This window comes from Microcaecilia unicolor, chromosome 13 (assembly GCF_901765095.1).
Source record: "Microcaecilia unicolor chromosome 13, aMicUni1.1, whole genome shotgun sequence".
NCBI lineage: Eukaryota > Metazoa > Chordata > Amphibia > Gymnophiona > Siphonopidae > Microcaecilia > Microcaecilia unicolor.
In genome coordinates this window covers 89119378-89145086 of record NC_044043.1, presented here as the reverse complement: position 1 = coordinate 89145086, position 25709 = coordinate 89119378, and the positions used below count along the sequence as shown (strand labels likewise).

The window sequence follows — 25709 nt, the reverse complement described above, 5'->3', positions numbered from 1 at the left end:
CGGGGTTGGGGGATAATGAGGAGGTTGAGATCTTGCTGCTGGCTCTGCCCCCTGTGCCATACCCTCCTCCTGAGCCTCTGATACTGTCCAATATGATTCTTGGTGTCTTGGTGTATGAAAGGTTGGCCACCTCTGTTACCTCACTCCTAATCCAAAGGCAACTCAGACCCTGTGTTTGAATTTCAGGGGTCTGACTACGAGTCTAGCCTGTACTTTCAGAGTGACTGGGCATAGCTGAACATTTGCCTCCAGAGTTAGTTGAGAACAGGTTAGCTGTTCAGGATTTTATCTGTTCAGGAGCAGCTGCTTAAAAGCTGGAAAGGCTTCATCTGTGACTTTAGGGAAGTTTGAAAACATCCCTGGTTTCAGAAGTGGTCAACAGAAGCAGGCCCAGTTCTTCTCATCCTGTCATGACTGTAAGCACTGCTGAGAAAACACATGAATTTAGTTGAGTTACATAATTAGCCATTGCAATGCATATTTTCCATTACCCTTATTAAATTATTTTTTCTTGTGTATGAGCTGCTGTTCAAGCCTTAATAAAGAAAATTCAGGATCAAGCTTTCTATAGCTGGAAGGCTGGAGAAAAAAAAATCCCCTCACTCATTCAGATCTGGGCTTCCCAAAAATGCCAGATTACTGACCATGCTTCCTACTCCCCTCAGGAGTTTGTAGGATGATCCTCCAATGAGGAACTTTGGAGGCAGCGCCCCCTCTTGGTGGCTTGGCTGCTAACAATAAGCAAGAGCTGAAAGAAGGGCATTCTGGGTGATGATGTTTCAGCCAACGCTCTGATTTCATTTCTTTATTTTTTTTTAAACCGTGTGACTGCTCTTTCTCTGCCTCCTGCTTAGCATCTGTAGGCCTTTCTCCTACATAAAACTCTTCATTTTCAATGGATCCTTTATCTTGTGTGGGAAACAAGGGCATCATTCCAGACATGGGTCTTTTGGTTTACTTTCGGGTTCTTTTTTTCTAGAAGACTCTCTGCCTTATCCCTCAACCCTCCTCCTCCCGATATTGTCATGCCTTGCCCTTGCTGAATGGTTTTGATTTTTGAGCTGTACAAAGAGCCCCTGTCATTGGGACTCGCATTAAGCTTCTGGGGGTGTGCCAGCACCCCCTGCCTTGAAGTGCAGGGTTGTGGACTCCCATTGTACACAGGATCTAAAGGGGGTTTTAGCATCTCTATAAAAATTGTATCAATGTTCCTAGCTACTGCAGTCTTTTGTTTTTAAGTTCACATAATTTTACTGTATTTTTCACAAAAAAAAATAGAAAAATACAATATAAACAATACTTAACAGTATAAAACAAGAATTGTCATTAACAATGTAAACCGTAACCATTACAGTGAGATGATGGGAAATGTCGTGCAAGTATTGCTATAGGGTACAAATCAATATATAGGGCCGCGTGGTAGGCACGCCAGCATTTCGCGCTAAGGGGTCCTTTTACTAAGGTGCGCCGAAAAATGGCCTGCGCTATTGTAGACGCGTGTATTGGACGCGTGCAGGTCCATTTTTCAGCGCGCCTGCGAAAAAGGCCTTTCTTATATTTTTGGCCAAAAATGGACGTGCGGCAAAATAAAAATTGGCGCGCGTCCATTTTGGGCCTGAGACCTTACTGCCACCCATTGACTTAGCGGTAAGGTCTCATCCACCATTAACCGAGCGGTAATCGTCTGCGCCCGTACAATGCCGATTTAAGAACATTTTAAAGCCCGCATAGTGGACGCACGTAAAAAAATGAAACTACCACCCGGGCCACGCGGTAGCCGGGCAGTAGTTCTGAATCGGCGAGCGTTGGGCGTGCATAGGCGCCTACGCGGCTTGCTCCTGTAGAAATGAAAATAAAACTAAAAAAAGAAATAAGGTTGATGAACTGCCTAAAGCAAAGCCATCAAGGTGGAGGACAATAAATAAAATCAACAGGAAGAAAAGAAACTCCCCATCAAGTGCAAAACCCCCGAGAAAGAAACTACACTGGCTCCCTCTTAAAGAACAGACCACGTTCAAAATCTGCACGATTGTTCATAAAATCATTCATGGAGACGCCCCGACTTACATGCTAGACCTCGTGGACCTTCCACCCAGAAATGCTAAAAGATCTTCCCGAACCTTTCTTAACCTACACTTCCCCAGCTGTAAAGGATTAAAATACAAACTAACACACACGACCACCTTTTCCTACTTACTTATTTATTTATTACATTTGTACCCCACATTATCCCACCTTTTTGCAGGCTCAATGTGGCTTACAGGGTGTTAATATGGTGTAGTCATTACATAATCTTAGATACAGTCGGTAATAAACTGGAGGTAGAAAAGGAATTAGTTGGAAGGTGTTAGGTAAGGTCGTGTTAGAGGTGTTTTAAAGCGTTTGGGTGGTATACGGAGTAATTTGTTTCATCAAGGATTATTTTTGTAGGCCTTGTTGAAGAGATATGTCTTCAAAGATTTGCGAAAGCTGGTTAAGTTGTCCGTGGTTTTCAGGGCCATGGGTAGTGCGTTCCATATCTGTGTGCTTTTGTACGCAAAGGTAGTCGCGTATGCCTGTTTGTATTTAATTCCTTTACAGCTGGGGAAGTTCAAATGGAGGAACTTGCGGGCTGATCTTCTGGCATTTCTGGGTTGTAAGTCTATTAGGTTCAGCATGTAGGGTGGGGCCTCTTTGTGAATGATTTTGTATACGGTCGTGCAAATCTTGAACTCAATTCATTCCTTGAGCGGGAGCCAGTGCAGTTTCTCTCTTAGGGGCTTCGCGCTTTCGTATTTGGTTTTTCCAAAAATGAGATGGGCTGCGGTGTTCTGGGCTGTTTGGAGTTTTTTAATGGTCTGTTCTTTGCATCCTACGTACTTGAGTACGCAGCTGTGGAATGCACTTCCAACTCACCTGAAAACGATCAATGAACTAAGTAACTTCTGCAAATCCCTGAAAACCTACCTCTTTAACAAGGCCTACCACGAAAACCCATAACTAACTGAACCACACCTTTATCAGATTGTATCTTTCTATAACTACCTGACCAATTCCTCTTGTTTTCCTTGACTTCTTTGTAACACCAATATCAGGTCTTTGTTAGCCACATTGAGCCTGCAAATAGGTGGGAAAATGTGGGATACAAGTGCAATAAATAATAAATAAATAAATAGTAAAAGAAAGGGAAAGGAGAGGAAGAGGAAACGGGGAAATTAGTTACCTGCCCACAGAATGTCTTGATGTTAGCCAGAGATTTAGTGGCCGAGGTTATTTCTTCAACTTTAATTGGTGCACCACGAGAATCCTTTTGTACATGGGAAAGTACTGGACGAGGCAGGCTTTCTATGAAAACTATTCATAGCATCTATTCAAATCAATTCTTTTATAGCGCTAATATCCCCTTCCCAGGGTTCAGTGCGGTTTACATTCTAGGTGAGACAAAAGCAGATAGTGTTAGTGTGAGGTTTGAGAAACGTTAGAGACCGTTGGATCAATGCATGAGACTAAATACATTAAGGAAAGGATAATGGATGATACGAGGAGGGAGGGGTCTTGATGGATTGTTATGAAGCAGTCTTGGGGAAGAGAAAGGTTTTTAGCCTCTTCCTGAAGCCGAGGTAGCTGTTTTCTGTTCTGATGAGAAATGAATTGGAAGATTTCGTTTTGAATAAAATAACTCCTATTTTTAGAATCGGGTGCATAAATTGAGTGGCCAATCCACGGAGGATAGGGGATGGGACTTGATACACCTTCTTTCTGTGGTTACAATCAAAGCGATTTTCATATTATATAGAGGTTATATTTAAACCGATCAAAAATAAACTGGATATTCAGTGCCGGTCACCGGAAAAGGCCCAGCATTGGCTCAGCACCGACCACAGGAGGCAGCCCAGCCCGGCTCTTTCCATGTTCGCGTACTACTTTTAAACGCTGGGGTAATATTTGGGGGGGGGGGGGGGGCAGAGAGTGGGCATGGGCATTGCCTCGTGCTAATTAGTACAGGATTTGCACATGAACCCTTACCGTGTACAAAATAGGTGTCGGTAAGTTCTCCTTTGCTGACAATGTGCCAATGGGAAAATTAACATGTGGCCCTTATCGCAGAAATGTAAAAATCGGCCATTCATTAGCGGTGCTAAAAGTGGCTTTAGCATGCAGGAAGGATCCACAGGGCTAGCGCAAGCCACTTTTAGCGCTGCTTAGTAAAAAAGGACTCCTTAATGATTGCAAATTTACGTAACATAAGAGTAGCCATACTGGGTCAGACCAATGGTACATCTAGCCCAGTATCATGTTTTCCAAACAGTGGCCAAGCCAGGTCACAAGTACCTGGCAGGAACCCAATTAGCAGCAACATTCCATGTAGAACCCCCAAAGAATAGCAAGATTCTGGAATCCTAAGAGTGGCAAGATTCCGTGCAGAAACTCAAATAGTAGCAACATTCCATGTAGAACCCCCAAAGAATAGCAAGATTTTGGAATCCTAAGAGTGGCAAGATTCCAGGCAGAATCTAAGAGTTGCAACAATCCATACTACAAATCCCAGGGCAAGGAGTTGCTTCCCATGTCTGTCTCAATAGCAGACTATGGGCTTTTCCTCCAGGAATTTGGCGAAACCCTTTTTAAACCCAGATACTCTAACCGCTGTTACCACATCTTCCGGCAAAGAGTTCCGGAGCTTAACTATTCGTTGAGTGAAAAATATTCCCTCCTATTTGTTTTAAAAGTGTTTCCGTGTAACTTCCTCGCGTGTCCCCCCCATAGTCTTTGTACTTTTCCAACGAGTAAAAAATCGATTTACTTCTTCTCGTTCAACACCACTCAGGATTTTATAGACTTCAATTATATCTCCCCTCATTCGTCTCGTGCATATTCATGGAGGATATCCTGAAAATCCAGCTGGCAGCGGGATACCTGGGACAGGATCCGGAAGTCCTGCCCTCGAGAGAAATACGAGATGGGTCTCTCTGAGAACATAGCTTTTTGCCTTCCTGAAAATTTTCCGTTTCTGCAGATTTATTGACCGTGGAATGTTTCGAACGGAGCTGGTCAAATCGCCAGCCTTTGCGACCTGCTTTTTATTTACTTAAATTGGGAAAACTGCCCAAACGTGCAGCTCGTGCTTGTGCGAGGTGAGAGTTTAGTGCAGAAAGTGAACTGCCCTGAATGTTTTCTAGATTTGTGCTGAATATCTGCAGAATGATAAATGTTTGTCATACACCCTTTTAACCTTAATCTCCCTCCTCTGTTTGGAATCGGAAGCACGTGGCCAGACGTGTCAGTGACTTCCTAGAGGCGCTGCATGGGAGACGGCCTTTGATAAATAATGCTCTCTGTTTGATAAATGAGTCACGTCGTGAGTGCACTAGGTAAATGGTGTTGATTTGCACTTCTGATGTATTTTTGTCCGAGTCTCGGGTAATGTTTTGCTTGGGAAAAGCTGCTTATCTGGCAGATTGCAAGTTAATTAAGCTCTTACAGTGTGGTTAGCAGTATTGCAGGGGCATCGTTGAAGGCGAGAAGGGGATTGTGCTTCTTTACACAACTGTGTATGATCTCTTTAGTTCAATAGTGGAAGCACCGGACAGCCATATAAGCACATAAGCACCGCCATACTGGGAAAAGACCAAGGGTCCATCAAGCCCAGTATCCTGGTTCAGACAGCGGCCAATCCAGTCTTCAAGAACCTGGCAACCCCCCCCCCCCCCCCCGAAAAAAAATAATGTTCAATGGACTTTTCCCTCAGGAATCTGTCCAAACCCCCCTTAAACTCCGTAAGGCCAGCCGCTGCCACCGCATTCTCCTGCAATGAGTTCCAGAGTCCAACTACACGCTGAGTAAAGAAAAACTTTCTCCTGTTTGTTTTAAATCTACCATATTCTAGCTTCATGTTGTGTCCCCTGGTTCTGTTATTGTTTGAAAGTGTAAACAAACGCTTCACATCTGTCCGCTCTACTCCGCTCATTATCTTGTAGACTTCTATCATATCACCCCTCAGCCGCCTTTTCTCCAAGCTGAAGAGCCCTAACCTTCTCAGCCTTTCCTCATAGGGAAGATGTTCCATCCCTTTTATCATTTTCGTCGCCCTTCTCTGCACCTTTTCTAATTCCTTTATATCTTTTTTGAGATGCGGCGACCAGAACTGGACACAATAGTCGAGGTGTGGTCGCACCATGGAGCGATACAACGGCATTATAACATCCTCGTGTTTGTTTTCCATCCCTTTCTTAATAATACCTAACATTCTATTTGCTTTCTTAGCCGCCGCAGCACACTGAGCAGAAGGTTTCAACGTCTTGTCAACGATGACTCCCAGATCCCTTTCTAGGTCTGTGACTCCTATGCCACATGCTACCATGACTTTACTGGAGGGGGTCTGGCCCTGGCTCTGTGGCTGAGCAGCTGTGCAGAGAACCATCACCTGGAACACCTGGATGCGATTTCCTCATTCTAGACCAGGGGTTCCCAAACTTTTTTGGTTCGCGGCAGACACCCCCTCCTGGCCACATGGGTCTCTGCGGCACCCCCTCCTGGCCACATGGGTCTCCGTGGCACCCCCTGGCCACATGGGTCTCCACACACCCCCCACATGGGTCTCCCTTTCCCTACAGCCCCTTTCTCTCACACCAGCACACCTCTGCCTTCCCTAAATCCAGCATCGCTCGCTACCTTCCTGCAGGTCCAGGATCGCTGCCGCTTCCATCTCCTTTCTCTGCCGCTGCTGCAGTGCTTGTAGCTTACAATTTCGGGCCGTCCACGATTCACACAGGCACTCCAGAGCCTTCCCAGTCTGCCACGTCCGGCCCTCTCTGATGCAACTTCCTGCTGCGAGGGCCGGACACGGCAGAGGGGGGAAGTCCCCACAATGCCTGTGTGAATCACGGACGGCCCGAAAATATAAGCTGCAAGCACTGCAGCGGAGGAAGAAGCAGGAAGCAGCAGATGCCGGAGCTGTGGGAGGGGAAAGTAGGGAGCGAGGGTTATCGTCTTTCGGCAGGTCGTGCTCCTTACTTAGGGGCTGATGCAGAAAGCTACGGCAAGCGGACGCACGCGGTTAATGAGCGTTGTGTGCACACGGGACTGGCTGCATGATACAGAAAGGTGTTCACTGAGACAACTCCTGTGTTAGACCTGGGCACACACTGTATTAAAACAAATGGGTAATGAGGCCAAAAATACAAGGACTAGGGGGCACCCAATGAAGCTGCTAAGTAGTAAAATTAATACAAACTAGAGAAAATATTTCTCCACTCAACGCGTAATTAAATGAGGGTACAACGGGGGATAAAAAGTTTCTCTGTTCTGAACGTATAGTGTCGTCTTTGGCTAAGATCTAAGTATAAGGTCTTCACAATAATTTTGGGGGCCCTTTTACTAAGCCACGTAAGCGTCTACGCGCTCCCAGTACACGCCAAAATGGAGTTACTGCAAGGCTACCGTGCGACTCTTAGGGTAATTTCATTTTTGTCGCGCGGCTGAAAATCATTTTTATTTTCTGCCGCTTGTATCGGAAACGCACCAGGTGGCGTTTGGCACGCTTAGGTCATTATCACCCGGTTACCGCGTGAGACTTTACCGCTAGGTCAATGGCTGGCGGTAAGTTTCGCTGACCCAAAATGGACGCACGGCAATTTTCATTTTATCGCATGTCCACTTTCAGCTAAAATTTTTAAAAAGGCCTTTTTTACAGGTGCGCTGAAAAAATGATTCTGCGCGCGCCCAAAACCTGCACCTACACTACCGCAGGCCATTTTCCAGCACACCTTAGTAAAAGGACCCCTTACTAAAAATCCTTTAGTGGCTTTTGTCTGAAATTGAAAGTTTTTACTATATTTTGTGGTGGGAGAGTTTAGTGTCCCGCCGTTCTCGTTCACACTGGGGACGTGATGATAATATGGCCACTGATAAAGCCAGAAGATTAATCCTCCTGCTTCCAAACACGTAGAGGCCAGAGCTGCCCACCCGTACTCATGTGATCTGGCAGACAGGGCTGGTGGTAGCTATGCAGGGGCCTTGGGCAGGAATTTGGCAGGGGATCCCAAAGCCCCAATTTCAGGTTGCTCTGCCTTCAGCTTTGGGCAGGCTTGGGAACCTCCAGTGACATGGGGACCCGGGGTATTGTCCTGGTTGCACCCCCCCCCCCCCCCCCCCCCCCCCCAATGCCAGCCGTGGTAGTAGAGCAGGACTTGGATGTGCCCTTATTAGTAAGGAGAGGAGAGAGCTGTTAGCCAGTGCTTTTTGTTAACCGGTGTACTCCCGGTGACCCTCTCCAGTCATTAATAGGATTACACAGGCTGACTCCTACTTGACCTCATCACTACAAAGGACCTTCCCCACCCTTTCCTCTCTTCAATTATTGTGCTATAGAGCTGCTGCTAATCTCACTTAAGTCTCAGTTCTATAGAAAGAAATTTGCATAGGAATGAGTCTTACCCTTAGCTCCCCCCCCCCCCCCCTCTTTAAAAGTGTTTGTGTGCTCTGATATTAGCATGTGCAAGGAAACAACCGGTGTTCTCTTATAATCTAATTCAAAGATATTTCTATTTGACCTTTTTTTCCCAAGTGTCATGTCATAGGGAAATTAATGCAGGCCACCACTGACTAGCAAAGGTGACTGAATGTACTTGGTCCTGGGACACGATGCCCCCTTATCCACTGCATTGCAAAAATTTGACTCTTTCTTCCTCTGTCGATGAAAACGTAGGCAATTATTTTCTTATATTACATTGACGGAGCCTGTGAGTACTGTAATATTTTACAGCAGTCAGATACTTTTTTTCTGATTTCCATAGCCAGAACCCAGAGTCACCAATCTCAGAATACTTTAGAATGGGACTTATGGTTTATTCAGATTTGTCGACTCGCCGTTTGTACAAAATAATTCAAGACGATGTAGAATAAAATCAAAGCTTAGAAGAGAACACCATCAAGTCACAGAAAAGCAAACCACTCATAACAAGAGAACAGTCATAAATCTCGGCCGTGAAAGGTAGCACCAGAGATTCATCATAGATCACTAAAGTCATCCATGCAGAAATGAGTTTTAGATGGTTCTGCATTGATCGTATGAGGGAGATTGTTCCCAAGGAACGGAGTCATAAACTACTACTACTACTTAGCATTTCTATAGCGCTGCCAGGGTTACGCAGCGCTGTACAAGTTTAAACATGGGGAAGGACAGTCCCTGCTCGAGAGCTTACAATCTAAAGGTAACAAACTATGTAGTCAGTGTAGAATACTCTTCTTCTAGCAGATTTCCAGTCTGAGATGGACTGGGTAGGATGAGTCTATGGTCATTAATGGAGCGAAGCAGAAGGACAGGAGTGTATGGGATCGTTAATTTTGAAAGATAATCTGGAAATCCAGTCTGCAGTGCCTTATATGTTGGGCACATTACAACATTTTGTGCAGAACTAAAATGTTTGGTGTTCTAAAAATCTTCCAATGTAAGACTGTCGCACAGGTACCACAGATGGAAATGTTGTTTTGATTATACAGGATGGAATCAAAGCAATGCTTAGAAGCAACACCAGTAGTTGGGAAGTAAGACCAGAACTGGCCAGACTTGTTCTGTCTGTATCCTAAATATGGCAACACGGGGCGGACATCTATAGAAAACTCGATCTGGATGGGCTGGAGTGGGCTTCGAAAGCAGCTCCAACAGTTGGGAAGGCCAGTGCCGGGAAGATTTCTGCAGTCCATGACCCCAAAATAGCAAGGGCAGATCAAGAGCAAGTATGTGTGTTTTATATCACATTCTGTGGTTCTGGCCACCTTGTTGAGTAGACCTTGCAGGTCTTTATCTTCCGTCTATATTATGTTACTATGTAGGCGTATACTTCTTCCCAATAAATATCACCTTGACATCTTGTGCACTGTTCCCGCCTAAGACACTGCTGTAGCTAAGGCTAGTTATGGGTTCCCGGTTCCGTTTAGTCCTGACTCTTAACTGCTGTCTTCTGCCTTAAATCTCCAAGCACATTATGAACTGTAGTTGGCTTCGGATCATTCTAGCTAATCATTGTGCGGCTCAGCAGCAAACCCAACTGGGAAATGAAAATGCTAAGCTTGAATATAGTTCCATTTGCAGAGGAGACCTCAGGAGTTCTTCTGTTATTTTGGAAATATTTCATTTTTGTCATCTCCAGTCCAGAACGACATGTAAAATCGCTTCCCTAGTGAACTTGAGAGCACCTTCACCTCTTGGTTAATTCTGATGAGCAGTGCCACAACCTGCAAAGAATCCAGTTTTTCCCGGAGCAACAGAACTACCCCAGTACAAACGCCACACCTGCCGTCTAGTCTAACCAGTGATTCAGGAAATATGCTGCCCTTTTGCAGTTGTGTCTTGTTGCCCAACAATGCTATGACCAGAAATCCAAAATATTGCTGTTAAAAATCATTGTCAGGCTCACAAGATGGCCCTCGGCACATTTGCGTTGCTCATTTAAGATTCTTTCAGAGCTACCACCATTCGGTTTTTGCTGAGCAAGGCAAGATGCTTTTCAGTGTATGGCCGCTATGTGGATTCGTGCTTTCCAGAACTTGGGAGGCCTCCAGGCAACCCTGCCAATGTCCTAAAAGGATTTGAAATGTTGAGACTATTCATCCATCTGCCTCACTCACTTTATGTATCAAACATATAAACGGCGAGTGACCGTACTCACTCGCAAATGCGCAGTAGAGACTTCCTTGTCTGTCCCGCCCCCGCGTCAATCAAACATATAAACGGCGAGTGACCGTACTCACTCGCAAATGCGCAGTAGAGACTTCCCTGTCTGTCCCGCCCCTGCGTCAATACGTGATGACGGGAGGGGCGGGACAGAGAGGGAAACTGCGCCGCCGAGGTTGCTACCCCTCCCCCCCCACTCGGAGTCGCCGCCGCCACCCCTCCACCCGGCCCGGGCCCTTTCTTCCCTTCTGAACTTACACATCCATTCGCCGAACGCAGCAACGCACATCAGCTGAGCTGCCCCTTCCTTCTCTGCCTGTGTCCCGCCCTTGCTGACGTTACGTCACAGGAGGGTGGGGCCACAGGCAGAGAAGGAAGGGCCCACGGCAGCTCAGCTGATGTGCCTTGCTGCGTTCGGCAAACGGATGTGTAAGTTCAGAAGCGAAGAGAGGGCCTGGGCCGGGTGGAGGGGTGGCAGCAGCGGCGGCGACTCCGAGGGGGGGGGAGCGGTGGTGACCTCGCAGGGGGGGGGGAAGGAAAACTCCAATACCAGCCCGTTTTTACGGGCGCAACGGCTAGTTTACATATAAACTTGCAATGGTATTATGCTGCAGTAGGACTGTTACTGGCAGTCAGATGGCATGAAGAATTCTGAAAAAACGTTCTGCCCTAGACTCCAGAGGCTGTAACAACTACTTGCTGAATGTTCATGACGAACAAATTGAGGCCTCAACTGATTAGGCTGAGAACTTCTTCCTTAGTAATGCTCTGCCGGTGGTTGGTTTCTTCTATTTCGTGTTCTCCTGAGACGTTTTTTCAGCACCTTAAAAAAAAAAGTCAAATATGTGCCAAGGAGTGGCTCCGCTGGTTCCCTGCTCCCTCTGCCCCGGAACAGGTTACTTCCTGTTCCGGGGCAGAGGGAGCAGGGAGCCAGTGGAGGCGACAGGCACGCGGCTGCTCTCTGCACCCTCCAGCAGCCAATAATGCACCCCGGGGGGGGGGGGGGCTTGATGCGCCGGGGAGGGGGTGTCATTGCGCCAGGGAGGGGTGTCGCGCTGCACCCTGGGGGGGATGGACACCGCTGTACCCAGGAGGGGTGCGCAGCGGCGATCCGCCCCGGGTGGCAGCCGACCTAGGAACGCCACTGGATCTCCCACACATCATTGCAGTACCTAAACAGAGACACCTTGTTTCAGAATACCCCTATGGGACTAGATTCTATACGTGGCGCCTGAAAAAATCCACGAGGTAAAGAAATACACCTAGGTATATTCTGTATAGTATGCCTATATTTTGTAGAATGGACTTAACTTTCTGCACAGTGTGTAGAATTACACTGAGCACAGGAGAGCATGGCGATGTGACCAGATTTGGTTGGGTCCATTTAGGCCATGTTTTACTTGGCGTAAATCCCGATGTGCCTAGATCGTAGAAACACCCACGCCCCACCTATGGCCACACCCCCTTTTCAACTATGCAACTTAAAATCTAGCCCTTAGTGTCAGTAATTGCTTGTTCAATTCAATTATCAGCGCTGATTGGATTCTTAGCTAATTAAGGTTCGTTTGCAAATGCAGAATATGACCGGATTTGTAAAGTCGCACTACATAGAATCCAGGGGAATATGTCTAGTTGCATTTGGGAGAAGGGGAATTGTCCAATAGTTTACCCCAGTGGTGTAGCTGGGCCCTGGACCCCCCTGCCAACGACCCTCTCGACCCCCCCCTCCCGCCGCCAACCCTCCCCCGCCGTCGCCATGGGCTACGTCAGAAACAGAGGGAAGCCTTCGCGGGAAGAAGAGGACCTCCTCAGCTGGCGGGGATTGGGGTCCCCCACCAGCAAAGGTAGGCGACAACGGGGGAGGGTTGGCGGCGGGAGGGGGGGTCAAGGGTCGGCGGCAGGGGTCGTCAAAGTTGGCGGCGGCGGGATCGGCAATGGCGGGGGGGGGGGGGGTCGGCGGCTCCAGGGGGGTGTCGGCAGCTCCGGGGGGGGGGGGGTCAATCATGGCTGGGGGGGTCGGCGGCGCCGGGGTTCTAAAATGTGCCCCCTCACCTCGGGCTCTGGACCCCCCTCCTGCCGAAGTCTGGCTATGCCCCTGGTTTACCCATGATTAATTCACATATCACATTTCACTTTATTTGTTATACAATAATCTAAGCGACACTATAACACCACAGTCCGTACTGATCACCAAACAATCTCATCTGTTCTTGCTATCCTCTTTATGGTCCCACCACATGTTCCTTCATGTGGTCCCCCTACCTTTCGTACCCCAACTTAACCATTATCTGTATTTGTTTTACTCCGGAGTCTATTAACACCTCTCCGGTATCATGTCAGCCACATTGAGCCTGCAAATAGGTGGGAAAATGTGGGGTACAAATGTAACAAATAAATAAAATTAACGAGGTAAGTGGAAAAGGTGGAAGTAGAGGCATAAGGAGACCTAACGTACAATTTCCAATTTATAAGGGGATAGGGAAAAAAGCTGGAAGTAAACTAATTCGACTCGGACACAGGAGGAGAGAAAGCCATGCAACAGAACTGAAAGTCACATCGGTACAAACCCAGACATAGCTAATCCAGATTTTTAGCGGTTGGATAGGCCTGCCTGAAATAGTGAGTTTTGAGTAATGCTTTTCAATTTGGCTCGCCAAGGCTTTAATGCTCTTAACCTCAAATGTATCTGTGTGATCCAGGGTTTATATTATGTATGATTTGGGGAACCTCTTCAACTTTTCATCTCTGATTCACAAATTTGGCAAATATCTCTTAAATTGCTTCATTAGTGTGTCGTACATAAAACTGAAAGGAAAAACCTAAAATAAGCGATGGGTGGTTTAATATGAGCAAGAAGGAAAAGGCAGCTTGAAAATGGACATAACTGACTTTATTTAAAAATTTATACAGCCGCTATCAATAACTCTTCACAAGATAAAATCAAAATTAAGACTTTTAGAAGATCAACAAATCATCCCTTAATTAATCAGCAGTTTACACGCAGTCATTAGCATATCCAAGTTCTGTATGGTACGGCTAGAGTTGTGCGTGGAAATTTTGCGTATTCTGATTTGCACGCGCAACTCAATTGGTTAACAAGCCAACCGGCGCCTATAATTGGATGTTAAGTAGTTATCAGCACTAATTAGAATTTACGTGCACTACTCACAAAACGTATTCTATGAAGTAGTCCGTGTAAATTTTACCACGCAGATCTGAAAGAGCCATGGAAGTTCCTAAACCTTTTGCCCTGTGTTATAGAATAACGTATTCTGCACCTAAAGTTAGGCAGTGGACATTTACACCAGCTTTTTCATTGGCGTAAAAAGCTGCGACTAAATTTGTTGCGTGGACGGCACTATGCATATTCTAAGAACCGCACCTAACTTGAGGCACGGTTTATAGAATACACGTAGGCGTGTTTTCCATTGGTGTCTGTTTTTTCAGTGTCAAATATAGGGGCCCTTTTACTTAACCACGTAAGCGCCTAATCACACCCAATGCGCTTCAGTTCTGTGTTACCACCCGGCTACTGTGTGGCCCGGGTGGTAATTTCATTTTTTATGCACGTCCACTAGGTGCGTCAGAAACTATTTTTATTTATTGGTACGTGGGTGGTAATCGGCATTCGAATGTGCATTGACCATTACCGCCCAGTTAACGCGTGAGACTTTACCGCTAAGTCAGTGGCTGGCGGTAAGGTCTCAGACCCAAAATGGACGCGCGCCAACTTTCATTTTGCCACACGTCCATTTTCGCCCCCCCCCCCTCCAAAAAAAGGCATTTTTTTTACAGGTGCGCTGAAAAATGATTCTGCGCACAGCCAAAACACGCACCTGCACTGCCGCAGGCTATTTTTCAGTGCACCTTAGTAAAAGAACCTCATAGAATCTGGCCCTAAATACTTATCTATGAAAGGGTAGTGAATTCATGGAACGCCCTCTCGGTGGAGGTGGTGATGAAAACTGTACCCAAATTCAAGAAAGCTTGGGACAAGTACATAGGTTCTGTAAGGGAGAGAGAGGAATAGCAGACTAGATTGGCCATATTATCTTTATCTGCCTTCATTTTTCTCTGTTTCTGTGATTGCAGTAGGCCCATCTAATCGATGCTAATTTCCCAAATCTCCTCCTTTAAACCAGGAATAGCCAAGTTTTGAAGTGATTTCCTAACATTTCTTCAATCTGATTCCATCCGTAAATCCCCAGGTAATTCATTCCACCACGTAGGGACCATCGCGGAGAGCATCCTGCTTCAGATCCTTTCCCCCTTAACCTCTTTAATTGATTTTCTTCCATTTAATTTCTCAGCCTTTATTCACCTAAGAGTGAGGATGAGAAGCGGGCTTTTTTTTCCGTATTTTGCTCTTGATTCGCACAGGGAGGGTCCAATGTCTTGCTGCCTAGTTCAGCTGTTCTAGATGTCACTTCTAATCTTAGTTGATCTTCTGAGAAATGGCAGCACCTGCTAGAGATTTCTTCAGGATCCAGTCAGTCGTCACTTCTTTGAAACCTAAAAAACTTCTTTGTGGATTTTTGTTTCATTCTTTAACTCTGGTATTTTTTGTTCCAGGTAAGCCCTGTAGAGGGAGGGGGCTGCTGTGTTTCTTTCTCCATTTTTGCCCAGGTGTGATACCCTTCCAACTGCTTTCTCTTCATCCTTCTCTGCTGCATTAGCCAGTAAGAGATAACATTCCATAACTGGAAGATCAGGGGTGTCTGCAGACTGTGAACTGTGAACAAATACAACCATTAAACCCAGATGTGAAGCGTCTGTTCACGCTTTCCAAAAATACTAGGAATTGGAGGCATGCGATGAAGCTACAATGTAGTAAATTTAAAACGAATCGGAGAAAAGTTTTCTTCACTCAACATGTAATTAAACTCTGGAATTCATTGCCAGAGAATGTGGTAAAGGCGGCTAGCTTAGCGGAGTTTAAAAAAGGTTTGGACGGCTTCCTAAAGGAAAAGTCCATAGACCTTTATTAAATGGACTTGGAGAAAATCCACTGATTCTGGGTAAGCAGTATGAAATGTTTTGTACATTTTTGGGATCTTGCCGGGTATTTGTGACCTGGATTGGCCACTGTTGGAAACAGGATGCTGGGCTCGATGGACCTTTGGTCTTTCCCAGTATGGCAATACTTGTGTACAGTTCTCAGATAGTCTTAATTTCTTTTTTTCTCAGATTGTAAGATATATGGCAGTGAAAAGGATTGTCTGATCACTGTAAACCTCGCTCAGAGCGACTGCTGTGTTGTAGTTTTCTGAAAATAGATACCATTTGCTGGATTGATGAGCTCATCCTCTTGAGATCTAATTAACCCAGCTGGAATAGTCAGTAGTTACTTTCAAGTTAATTATAGAGAACCAGATCATATGTGTTAAAACTTCTACCATCATAAATCAAGCCATATTTGATATGTAGGAAATCCACTCACCCCCCACACCTTCCTGGCAGGTTTCTGTCCAAGCAACTGTTGTAATGTTCCACCTGCCTCCCTGACTGCCAGCCACTAGGGTCACCCAGAGGTAACAACAGGGCAGGAAGCCTCGGAGAGCAGCCCTGCCTCAGCAGGGATTAACCGCCTCACTGGGCCACTGCCCTGGACAATTTTCTGGTCAGTAGCTTTTTGAAAAGAAAGTGTGTCTGGTGCAATGGAATTGGGGTCTGGGGAGACAGCAGAGATGTTTGCTGGACTCTTTCTAGGATGAAAAACTATCGTAACAACTGTCCTAGAACTGAACGATAGGGTGTATTACATCCTATTTAATTACCTAAGTGGAAGTTGTTAACCGAGCCAGTGGAAAGTCTGCTAATGTCCCTTACTCGAAGATTGATTTGTGACTGTCTCTTACTCGAGTCATAACTCTTTAAAAAAAAAAAAAAAAAAAAACTAAAACAAAAAAAAAGTTGAAAAATGCACACCTCCCCCTCGTTATATAAAGGGCACCCAATGATAGACGTGCAGTTGGGTGTTTGCTTATAGACTACGGCCATTTATGTACGTAAACTAATTGGCTCTTTCTCAAAAAAGATAGAGCGGAATTAGAAAAGGTTCAGAGAAGAGCAACCAAAATGATAAACAGGGTGGAACTCCTCTCGTATGAGGAAAGGCTAAAGAGGTTAGGGCTCTTCGGCTTGGAAAAGAGACAGCTGAGGGGAGATAGGGTGGCAGCCGACCTAGGCATGCCACTGGCAAGGATTACTACTGAAAATTAGCACATAGCACAGAACAAGTGATTTAACCGGTCAGCGGCCATTTCTGGCTGGTTACATCATTTTGAACTTCGACCAGTACATCATAAGTGGAAGCCCCACCCATGCCGTGCCCCTGTGTATGCCCCTCTCCCTGCAAATAAGCACTGTTTAAGTTACTCGACTTTTCGTCCTTTAGATTGTAAGCTCCTTTGAGCAGGGACTGTCCTTCTTTGTTAAACTGTACAGCGCTGCGTAACCCTAGTAGCGCTCTAGAAATGTTAAGTAGTAGTAGTAATACTCGACTATTTACAGAATAGAGCTTATGCACTCTCCAGATATTTTCACGGCAATAGTATTCAAGATAATTATGCATGCAAGAGGTATATAAATAAGGGTATCTAGATTCTAGAACTGCCCTTTTAAGGACTAATGTTGCTGCAGGACTGACACCACACATGTACGTTTTCTGACTCCACATGCAGTTTTTCCTGAAGTTAAGTCACCTTCTGTCTAACTCCGTTATTCTATCTTATCTGTCTATATCACCCAGGAATGCTAAAAAAATCATCTCGCACATTCCTTAATCTTCATTTTCCCCAACTGTAAAGGTCTAAAATACAAATTAATGCACGCATCAACCTTTTCCTATATGAGCACGCAATTCTGGAACGCATTGCCACGCAACCTAAAAGCGACATATGAACTGACCAGCTTCCGTAAACTACTAGAGACCCATCTCTTAGACAAGATATACCACAAAGATCAAAACATGTGAAACTCCCACATATATCCAGAAATGTTAAGAATGCCTTCTATTATATCACTATCATGTATCCCATTACCATGCAACCCAAAATCCTTCTGTAATACCAAATGTCTATTCTCTTCTCATTTCCACTATTCATGATGTACTGTAAGCCACATTGAGCCTGTAAAGAGGTGGGAAAATGTGGGATACAAATGCAATAAATAAATAAATATATGTTCCGTTCCCATGCTGTCTATTAAGATGCATTAATATGTAGTGGGTAATACTTGCCGTACTTCACCTTGGCTACATTTCTTCAAAAAGGTGGTAAATAAATCCTAAGAAATAGATAAATAGATTTATTTTTTCTGTTGTCAACTTAAGGACTTCATGCTTCGGAAAGTACTGCCTCATTACGAACAGGAGAATTATGCGCTGCTGATTGGTGTTTCGAAGGGGGGTGGGAGTTGGGCTCGTTTCTAGGTTATATGGAGTGGAGGAGTGGCCTAGTGGTTAGAGCACCGGTCTTGCAATCCAGAGGTGGCCGGTTCAAATCCCGCTGCTGCTCCTTGTGATCTTGGGCAAGTCACTTAACCCTCCATTGCCTCAGGTACAAACTTAGATTGTGAGCCCTCCTGGGACAGAGAAATATCCAGAGTACCTGAATGGAACTCACCTTGAGCTACTACTGATAAAGGTGTGAGCAAAATCTAAATAAATATATAAGGCTCTTCTCCTTTGCCCCCCCTTAGTATGGAAGAGTGAGGTGACTGGGGTTACCCGCTGTCGATGGCACAGTGGGATAATGTATATAGGGCATCTTTGCAAAGTTTCGATAACAACCAACCTTTCATAAGACGTTATTTTTGTGATACTTAACCCTAGAGCAAATATAGGGGATTTATGGGACTGGGGCAGGCTTGTGCTGGAGAGGATGTGGATGTACCAGTACATTCTCCCGGGATTGCTATAAAACTCCGCTTTACTGGGAGACCGTGATACAATTATATATAATTCTTTACATGTTACAATACCTTTGGATATGTATATTCTTTTATTAAATGGACCCCCTCTGGGTTTGGAGGAAGGAGCACAGAAGCTGGTGGCCCTAGTGGCCATGGGGTTTTGAGTGTCTCTAGCATCCCATTGGAAGCAACTAGAGATGCCTTCTATAGAAAATCTCCTCTTGAAAATCGATCATGTGTACTCAATGACAAAACTGACTGCCTTGCTTTAAGACCATGTAAGTTCCTTTTTGAGTGTTTGGAAGCTTTATCGCTGGTGGCGAGGACTCCTGTTATAACGGACGGCTTGGGATAGTTATTCATTTACTGACTTGTTTTATTTGCTTGTTCCTTTATGACGTTTTGTAAGCGAACATGCTATGGAGAAAGGGAAATACTTATGCCACTGAACAGTGACCCACCTTGAGCACTCGGTGAAAAGGCAGGAGCTAAGGCTATTGCTCCAGTGTTTGGTTTGCTATATGACGTTCCAGTTTTTTGTTTATTTACCATTCACGGTATTCAGTCCTGGCTCTGGTGGCCGTTCTGCGGCTTTGGGGCCCTTTTACTAAGGTGCGTACACGCTTCCTAAGTGCGTCAATTTCGAACTACTGCCAGGCTACCGCGTGGCCCGAGTTGAAATTTGTTTATGTGCACCCGTTACGCACGCCGGAAAACTGTCCGGTTTGTGGCGCTAACCGGGTGGGTAATCAGCATTGTACGCGTGCTGACGATTACTGCCTGGTTAACGTGTGAGACCTTACCGCTTAGTCAATGGGTGACGGTAAGGTCTCAGGCCCAAAATGGAAGCGCGCCAAATTTCATTTGGCCACACATCCATTTTCAGATGAAAAAACAAGGCCATTTTTTGCAGGTGCGCTGAAAAATGGACCTTGCGGTGTCCAATACACGCGTCTACACCAGCACAGGTAATTTTTCAGCACACCTTAGGAAAAGGACCCCTTTCTAGCTTGAAGTGACTCTGGGCAAGTCACTTAACCCTCCATTGCCCCATGTAAGCCGCATTGAGCCTGCCATGAGTGGGAAAGCGCGGGGTACAAATGTAACAAAAATAAAATAGATACTATTGGAGATTCTACATGGAATGTTGCTCCTATTGGAGATTCTACATGGAATGTTGCTATTCCACCAGCAACATTCCATGTAGAAGGGTGCACAGGCTTCTGTTTCTGTGAGTCTAGACTCACAGAAGCAGAAGCCTGCGCGGCCACATTGGTGATCTGCAAGGGCTGACTTCTACATGGAATGTTGCTAGTGGAATAGCAACATTCCATGTAGAATCTCAAACAGTAGCAACAGTGGAGGAGTGGCCTAGTGGTTAGGGTGGTGGACTTTGGTCCTGGGGAACTGAGGAACTGAGTTCGATTCCCACTTCAGGCACAGGCAGCTCCTTGTGACTCTGGGCAAGTCACTTAACCCTCCATTGCCCCATGTAAGCCGCATTGAGCCTGCCATGAGTGGGAAAGCGCGGGGTACAAATGTAACAAAAAAACAACAAAAAAAGTTGCTCTAGCTATAACATCAGCCTGAGTTTGTTTGACTCATGACGCAGGCTTTACAGCCGAAACACGACGTTCTCGTTGGGTCCCTTTAATAAAGGCTGTTTTGAATTGCACATCGGTATATTTGTCTTTACTTCACCCCTTGTTTGCCATTTAGGAGCTAAATCTAAACAGATAAAACCTGTCGGAAAGTTGACGCATAAGATTTCATTAAACTGAAACAATAAAAATCTCTGAGCAAATTTATACGCCTGACTGTACACAGACTGTGATGTAGAATTTGCAGGCTTTTGCTTATGATTACTGTTTTATTGTACACTGCTTTGATTATGCTAATTGTATTTTTCTGTTATTTCTTGTTCTACCTCTGTGGAAAGAGAGAGGTACATTTGAAATAAATACAGTGATACAGAAAACCGTTCTCTAGCTTGGAAGGCTTAAAGAAGAGGATGCTAGTCTGACCCTTGCTAAGACTGAGGTTGGCAGGGGGTGGGAATGCTGGGGAGTGTAGCATTTTAGGACAGGATGACAGGCTGGGGGCTACTGTTTCTTCTCTTCAAGGTATGCCAGCAGGTGATAAGTGGCTGTCTTTTGTCACATTGTTAATGGCTGCTGCATTGATTGCATTACCTCCCGTTGTGTAACTGGACCTCCCCGTCCCTTTCAACATTTCACTGAAGGGTGGGTAGCTCTTTGAGTTATGGTTTGTATATGTAATTTTGCCAGCAGGTCTCCCGGTAGCTTGTATACAATCTTTTATCCAAAATCCTTGGGACCAGGCATAATTCGGAATTTTTTTTTAGTTATGTTCAGTAAGAAAAAGATTAGATTGCCAGCCAACTCTTTTATTTCAAAGTAAAGCATTCAGTAAAACTTCAAACGTGCTCAAAACAATGCTCGATGCTCGTCATTTTCTGTTGCTAGGCCTTTGAGAATCTTATCGACCCTCTCGAACTTTGCTTTCTTCAGATAAAATATTTTTCATCAAATTAGACTGATTGAATACCGTTTTTCTACTTTTTACATTGAGGGAGCGAAACAGTGGGAAATTTACGAAGTGTTACTCCGCTTCTCCAATTTCATAAATATTTGAAAGCAGTTGCTGACGGATTTCTTTTTTTTTTATTGCACTGGGTAAGAGTCCTGTTGTCATGTGTAGAGTGTGTATATGTTTTGTTTTAAAATTTTTATTGTGTACGTAATGTTGTTATCCATTTAGACATAAGTTCAAACTAAGCTCAACGTGCATCTTCTTCAGTCTGAGGGTCCTACGTTCAAAGCAAACCGGGCTTGCACCGTTTTAGCCAGTCTAACTGAAACGTTTTTTTTGCTGCTAACGCACGGAAGCAGTGACCAACAGTCTTATGCGAATAAGCTCACTTGTATTAAAAGAAGCTCATTAGCAGTTCCGTGCAATGCTCAGAACAATGATGCATGGAACAATTAATGACTATCATCCCTTCAGGAAAATGTTGAAGACATATCTTTTCAAGCAAGCCTACACTAACGACCCAACTTAATCCTATCAGCCCACCTACACTACTCCTGCTCTGACACTGGCACTAACTCTGATACCAATTTTACCTTTGACCTTGTCTCCTAATTCTCCTTATAATCATCTTCCAATCTTTTCTGCTCCATCCTTCTATACCGTACCCCTCCCAATCCCCTTTCCTCTTACCTATCCTATCCTTGTTTGCCTCCCCTTATTCTAATTCAATTTCTTATATTCTTAAAACCTTGCTATTATTATGTTTACTACTGTTCGTAATATTCATCTTAGAGGACTTTGTAATGTTCTTTTACTATGTAAGCCGCATTGAACCTGCTGTGTGTGGGATAGGGCGGGGTACAAATGCAATTAATAAATAAATAAACTCCCTGCCCTAACACCCCTGGACTGTGGAGGAGTGGCCTAGTGGTTAGGGTGGTGGACTTTGGTCCTGGGGAACTGAGGAACTGAGTTCGATTCCCACTTCAGGCACAGGCAGCTCCTTGTGACTCTGGGCAAGTCACTTAACCCTCCATTGCCCCATGTAAGCCGCATTGAGCCTGCCATGAGTGGGAAAGCGCGGGGTACAAATGTAACAACAACAACAAAAAAACCTAGCTGTCAGTAGGTTTTAGTCGTTAAGACAAGGGTGACTTTTACAGCCATGCTTGCCTCCTAACTTCTCAGGCGGCAGCCGCAGCTTTTCCTCTCCCCTGCACACTTATCCCGTCACTTCCTACTTCCAGCCACCGCCGAAAAGTTTTCTAGCTCTCCCCCCCCCCCCCCTCACTAGACATGCGCACAAGAGCTGCATCTACAGCACGGCTCTTGTGGGCATGCGCCGGAAAGTTCTGAGCCCTTTACCGATCAATGTTCAACACTAACAAGCCTGCATAGAATTTGCATACTGATAGTGTTGAGTGTTGGTCGCTAAACAAAAAAAAAATTGCTGCTCCACTCGGTTTTTTTTCCGGCACTGAATGAAACAATATGCCTGTGCAAAATGAAATACTATCCAGTTGCCACAGTTGAGTACACTGTGTGTTCCTGGACCCTCGTTTGCAAGAGAACATTTTTAAGTATGATTTTTTTTTCCTTTCTTGGATGCAGATCATTCTTTGGGGCCGAACAGAGAAATGCCTGAAAGAAACCACAGAGGAGATAAAGCAGACAGGGACCGAGTGCCATTATTTTATTTGCGACGTTGGAAACCGGGAAGAGGTTTACCAGCAGGCCAAAGCTGTGCGGGAAAAGGTTCGTTGTGCATTTGGGTTTTTTTTTAATGGTGAGGGGAGAGCAGTTGATGATAGCATAATGACCTAGATCCATAATGACCCTCATGATGTAGCAAGATATGCCATCTTCATGAGGGTCATTATGGATATAGGTGGCAAATCTATAAATTAGTACAATAATCAGAATATATAGAGGATGAAAGAGGCAGAATATCAGCAAGCAAATAGTCTTCCAAAATATAGACCGTAGGAGGGATGTAGGCAGACTTCGGTGCGAGGGGGGTCCAGAGCCCGAGGTGAGGGGGCACATTTTAGCCCCCCCCCCCCCCCCCGGCATCAACCCTTTCGACCACCTCTTCCTGCTACCGCCAACCCTCCCCCGCCATCGGGTACCTTTGCTGGTGGGGGTCCCCAACCCCCACCAGCCGAAGTCCTCTTCTCCGGCGTGGCCGCGTTGCTGATCTGCAAGGGCAGGCTTCTGTTTCTGTGAGTCTGATGTACGTGCAGGATGTCAGACTCACAGAAACAGAAGCCTGCGCTTGCAGATCAGCAACGTGGCCGCGCCGAAGAAGAGGACCGGCTGGCGGGGGAGGGGGGTAGAAGGGGTTGGCGGCGGGGGGGAGGCCAGGGCGAAATCTATGGGGGCTCATGCCCCCTTGGCCCCACGTAGCTACGCCCCTGGACTGTAGTACTTCAAGTATAGATCGAAGACCAATAGAGAGTTTCTGCTACAGGAGGAAAAAGCCTGAGAACCCCTCCCCCACATATATGCTTTTGTAAGGCGGTGGGATCTTCTGGGGTGACGTTGACGTCATTTGCATAAAAAACCTCCTTTATGCAATGTAAAAAAAAATTCTCCAAAGTTCTTTAATCAGAGTGGAGACCCAAACTTAAATGTGACTCATAAAAGGGAGGAAAAAGAAGCAACTTAGCTTCACTCCAATTCTGCGCTTTCAAAACCATACAGCAACTGCCTCTGCCTAGTTTCGAAGTGCGCAATTGGCGTGAAGCTAGCTTACTTCTTTTTCCTCCTATTTTTTTATTTTTTAATTAGTCATATTTAAATTTGGGTATTGACTGAGATCCGTTCTGTTCTTTGATTAAATTATAAAGAGCCCTGTTTACAAAGGCGCACTAGCGTTTTCAGCGCGCGCTAACCGTGTAGATGTCCATAATATTCTTATGGGCATCTACACGGCGTACGCTAATTTTTAGCACGCGCTAAATGGATGGCAGGCCTAAATTTATAAGCATAACTTTTAAACTATTAAACGAAGATGAATTTTCAGCTGAAAACTTATGCTCCTAAGTTTGTTTGAAAATAGTGCACAAGCTTAGAATCCTAAATAGAAGCTCGGTTTTTTTCTGACTATCTAGCCCTTAGTCTGTGGTTTGCTGATAACATCGCTTCTATCTAACCTGCAGATGGTGCATTATAACTGGCATTCAATACACCATATCTAAAAAGCTGCTTGTTTATCAGTTTTCCGCTACTCAAAATATAGTGCGTTCCTCTCATTGGCTGGTAACGTCTCTGGAGTCTGTATTGGGTACCGACAATAACTGTTTCCTTTTATTTGAGCTGTTTTTATGTGCTTGGGCTTCCCTTTGTGGTGACTGATTGCCAGTTGAATCACGTCCCATGCTTTCTGCCAGAGGCAAGCCAAAAGCCAAACCTCCTGCCTTATGGGGGCATTTTAGACTCTTGCAAAGTACTTCCTGAAAAGCCAGGGCTTAGATGTGACATCGTGTTTTATGCACTCCGAGTGATCTTTTGGGGAAGAAGTCTTAATGTAGACTAGAGTTCAGGGTTCTTCTTTACGAACACCTATAAATTAAAAAAAAAAACGCCTTTCCTTAGCGTCCCTCCGGACCTGCCCAGCTGAACTCATCAGTTGTGACGCCTTCCAGCAGGTGGAGACTGAGAACAGTGTTTCTTGAGAGAGCCAATAAGAGCCCAGCTCAGCCCTATCAAGTCTTGGTATTCTCAGTCTCCAGCGGGTGAAAGACGTGGTGAGCCCTTCAGTCTCATTCTTTATTTGCTCTGTCTGAAACAAAATCTTTACGTCTTCTTCTCCCTGTCTGTGCGCTGCTGGGGTGAATGCTGGCCGAGGCTGAGACCCAAGGGGAGTGTTATCAATTTTAAGGGGGAGAATACTGAGGGATTAAGGGGGCAATCTTGAAGCTGTCTAATGGTCCCACTCGTGCCTGCCTAACACGGCAGCCTCATCAAATGGCTGTCGCGACCTTTAGCAGCAGCTTCGTCGTACTTAGGTAGTAACATGAAGAGATTACGACAGCCATTTTGAAGAGGCAACTGAGCATGCTCCTGCCCCATATGTCTCGACCACTAGGAAACTTCAGGGGAGCCTCCAGGGTGACTTGCGATTGCTTTAGGGACGGGGGATCGAGTCTGGGCTGGAGGGAGGGGGATCAGAGGGGCTGAGGCACCTGTTAGGCGGGTCGCAGCTGAATATCGGCTGGGATATATATAGGCTGAAGTAGCCAGTGATGTTTGAATTAGCCCTGGATATTCAGTGCTGGATGTGGCCCAGTATTGGATATCTGAGGCTAATTCTGCCAGCTGGACAGTATTTTGTGGTTGAGGGAAGCCTCTTTTCAGAAACAGATTCTGTCTCACCAGGGGCGTAGCCAGACACCCAATTTTGGGTGGGCCTGGGCCAGAGTGATTTGGTATCTCCTTCTCTTGTCTGTATGCCATATGGTCTCTCAAACATCCCCCCTCCCCCCACATACCTTTTAAGTAACAGATTTTCACCGACAGCGAGCAGCAACGAATACACACTGCTCATGTTGGCCCCATAGTCTTCCCTCTGATGCAACATCCTGTT

The 25709-nt window shown here is 45.5% G+C and overlaps 1 protein-coding gene across 1 annotated transcript in view; it reads left to right on the top strand.

Moving 5' to 3' along the window:
• The window catches only part of DHRS3 (dehydrogenase/reductase 3), a 46656-nt gene that overhangs the window by 7193 nt on the left and 13754 nt on the right, over positions 1–25709 (top strand). Inside the window, exon 2 of the mRNA XM_030185709.1 lies at positions 22733–22876. Coding sequence (XP_030041569.1) covers positions 22733–22876 — 144 coding nt within the window. The remainder of the gene's footprint in view (positions 1–22732; positions 22877–25709) is intronic.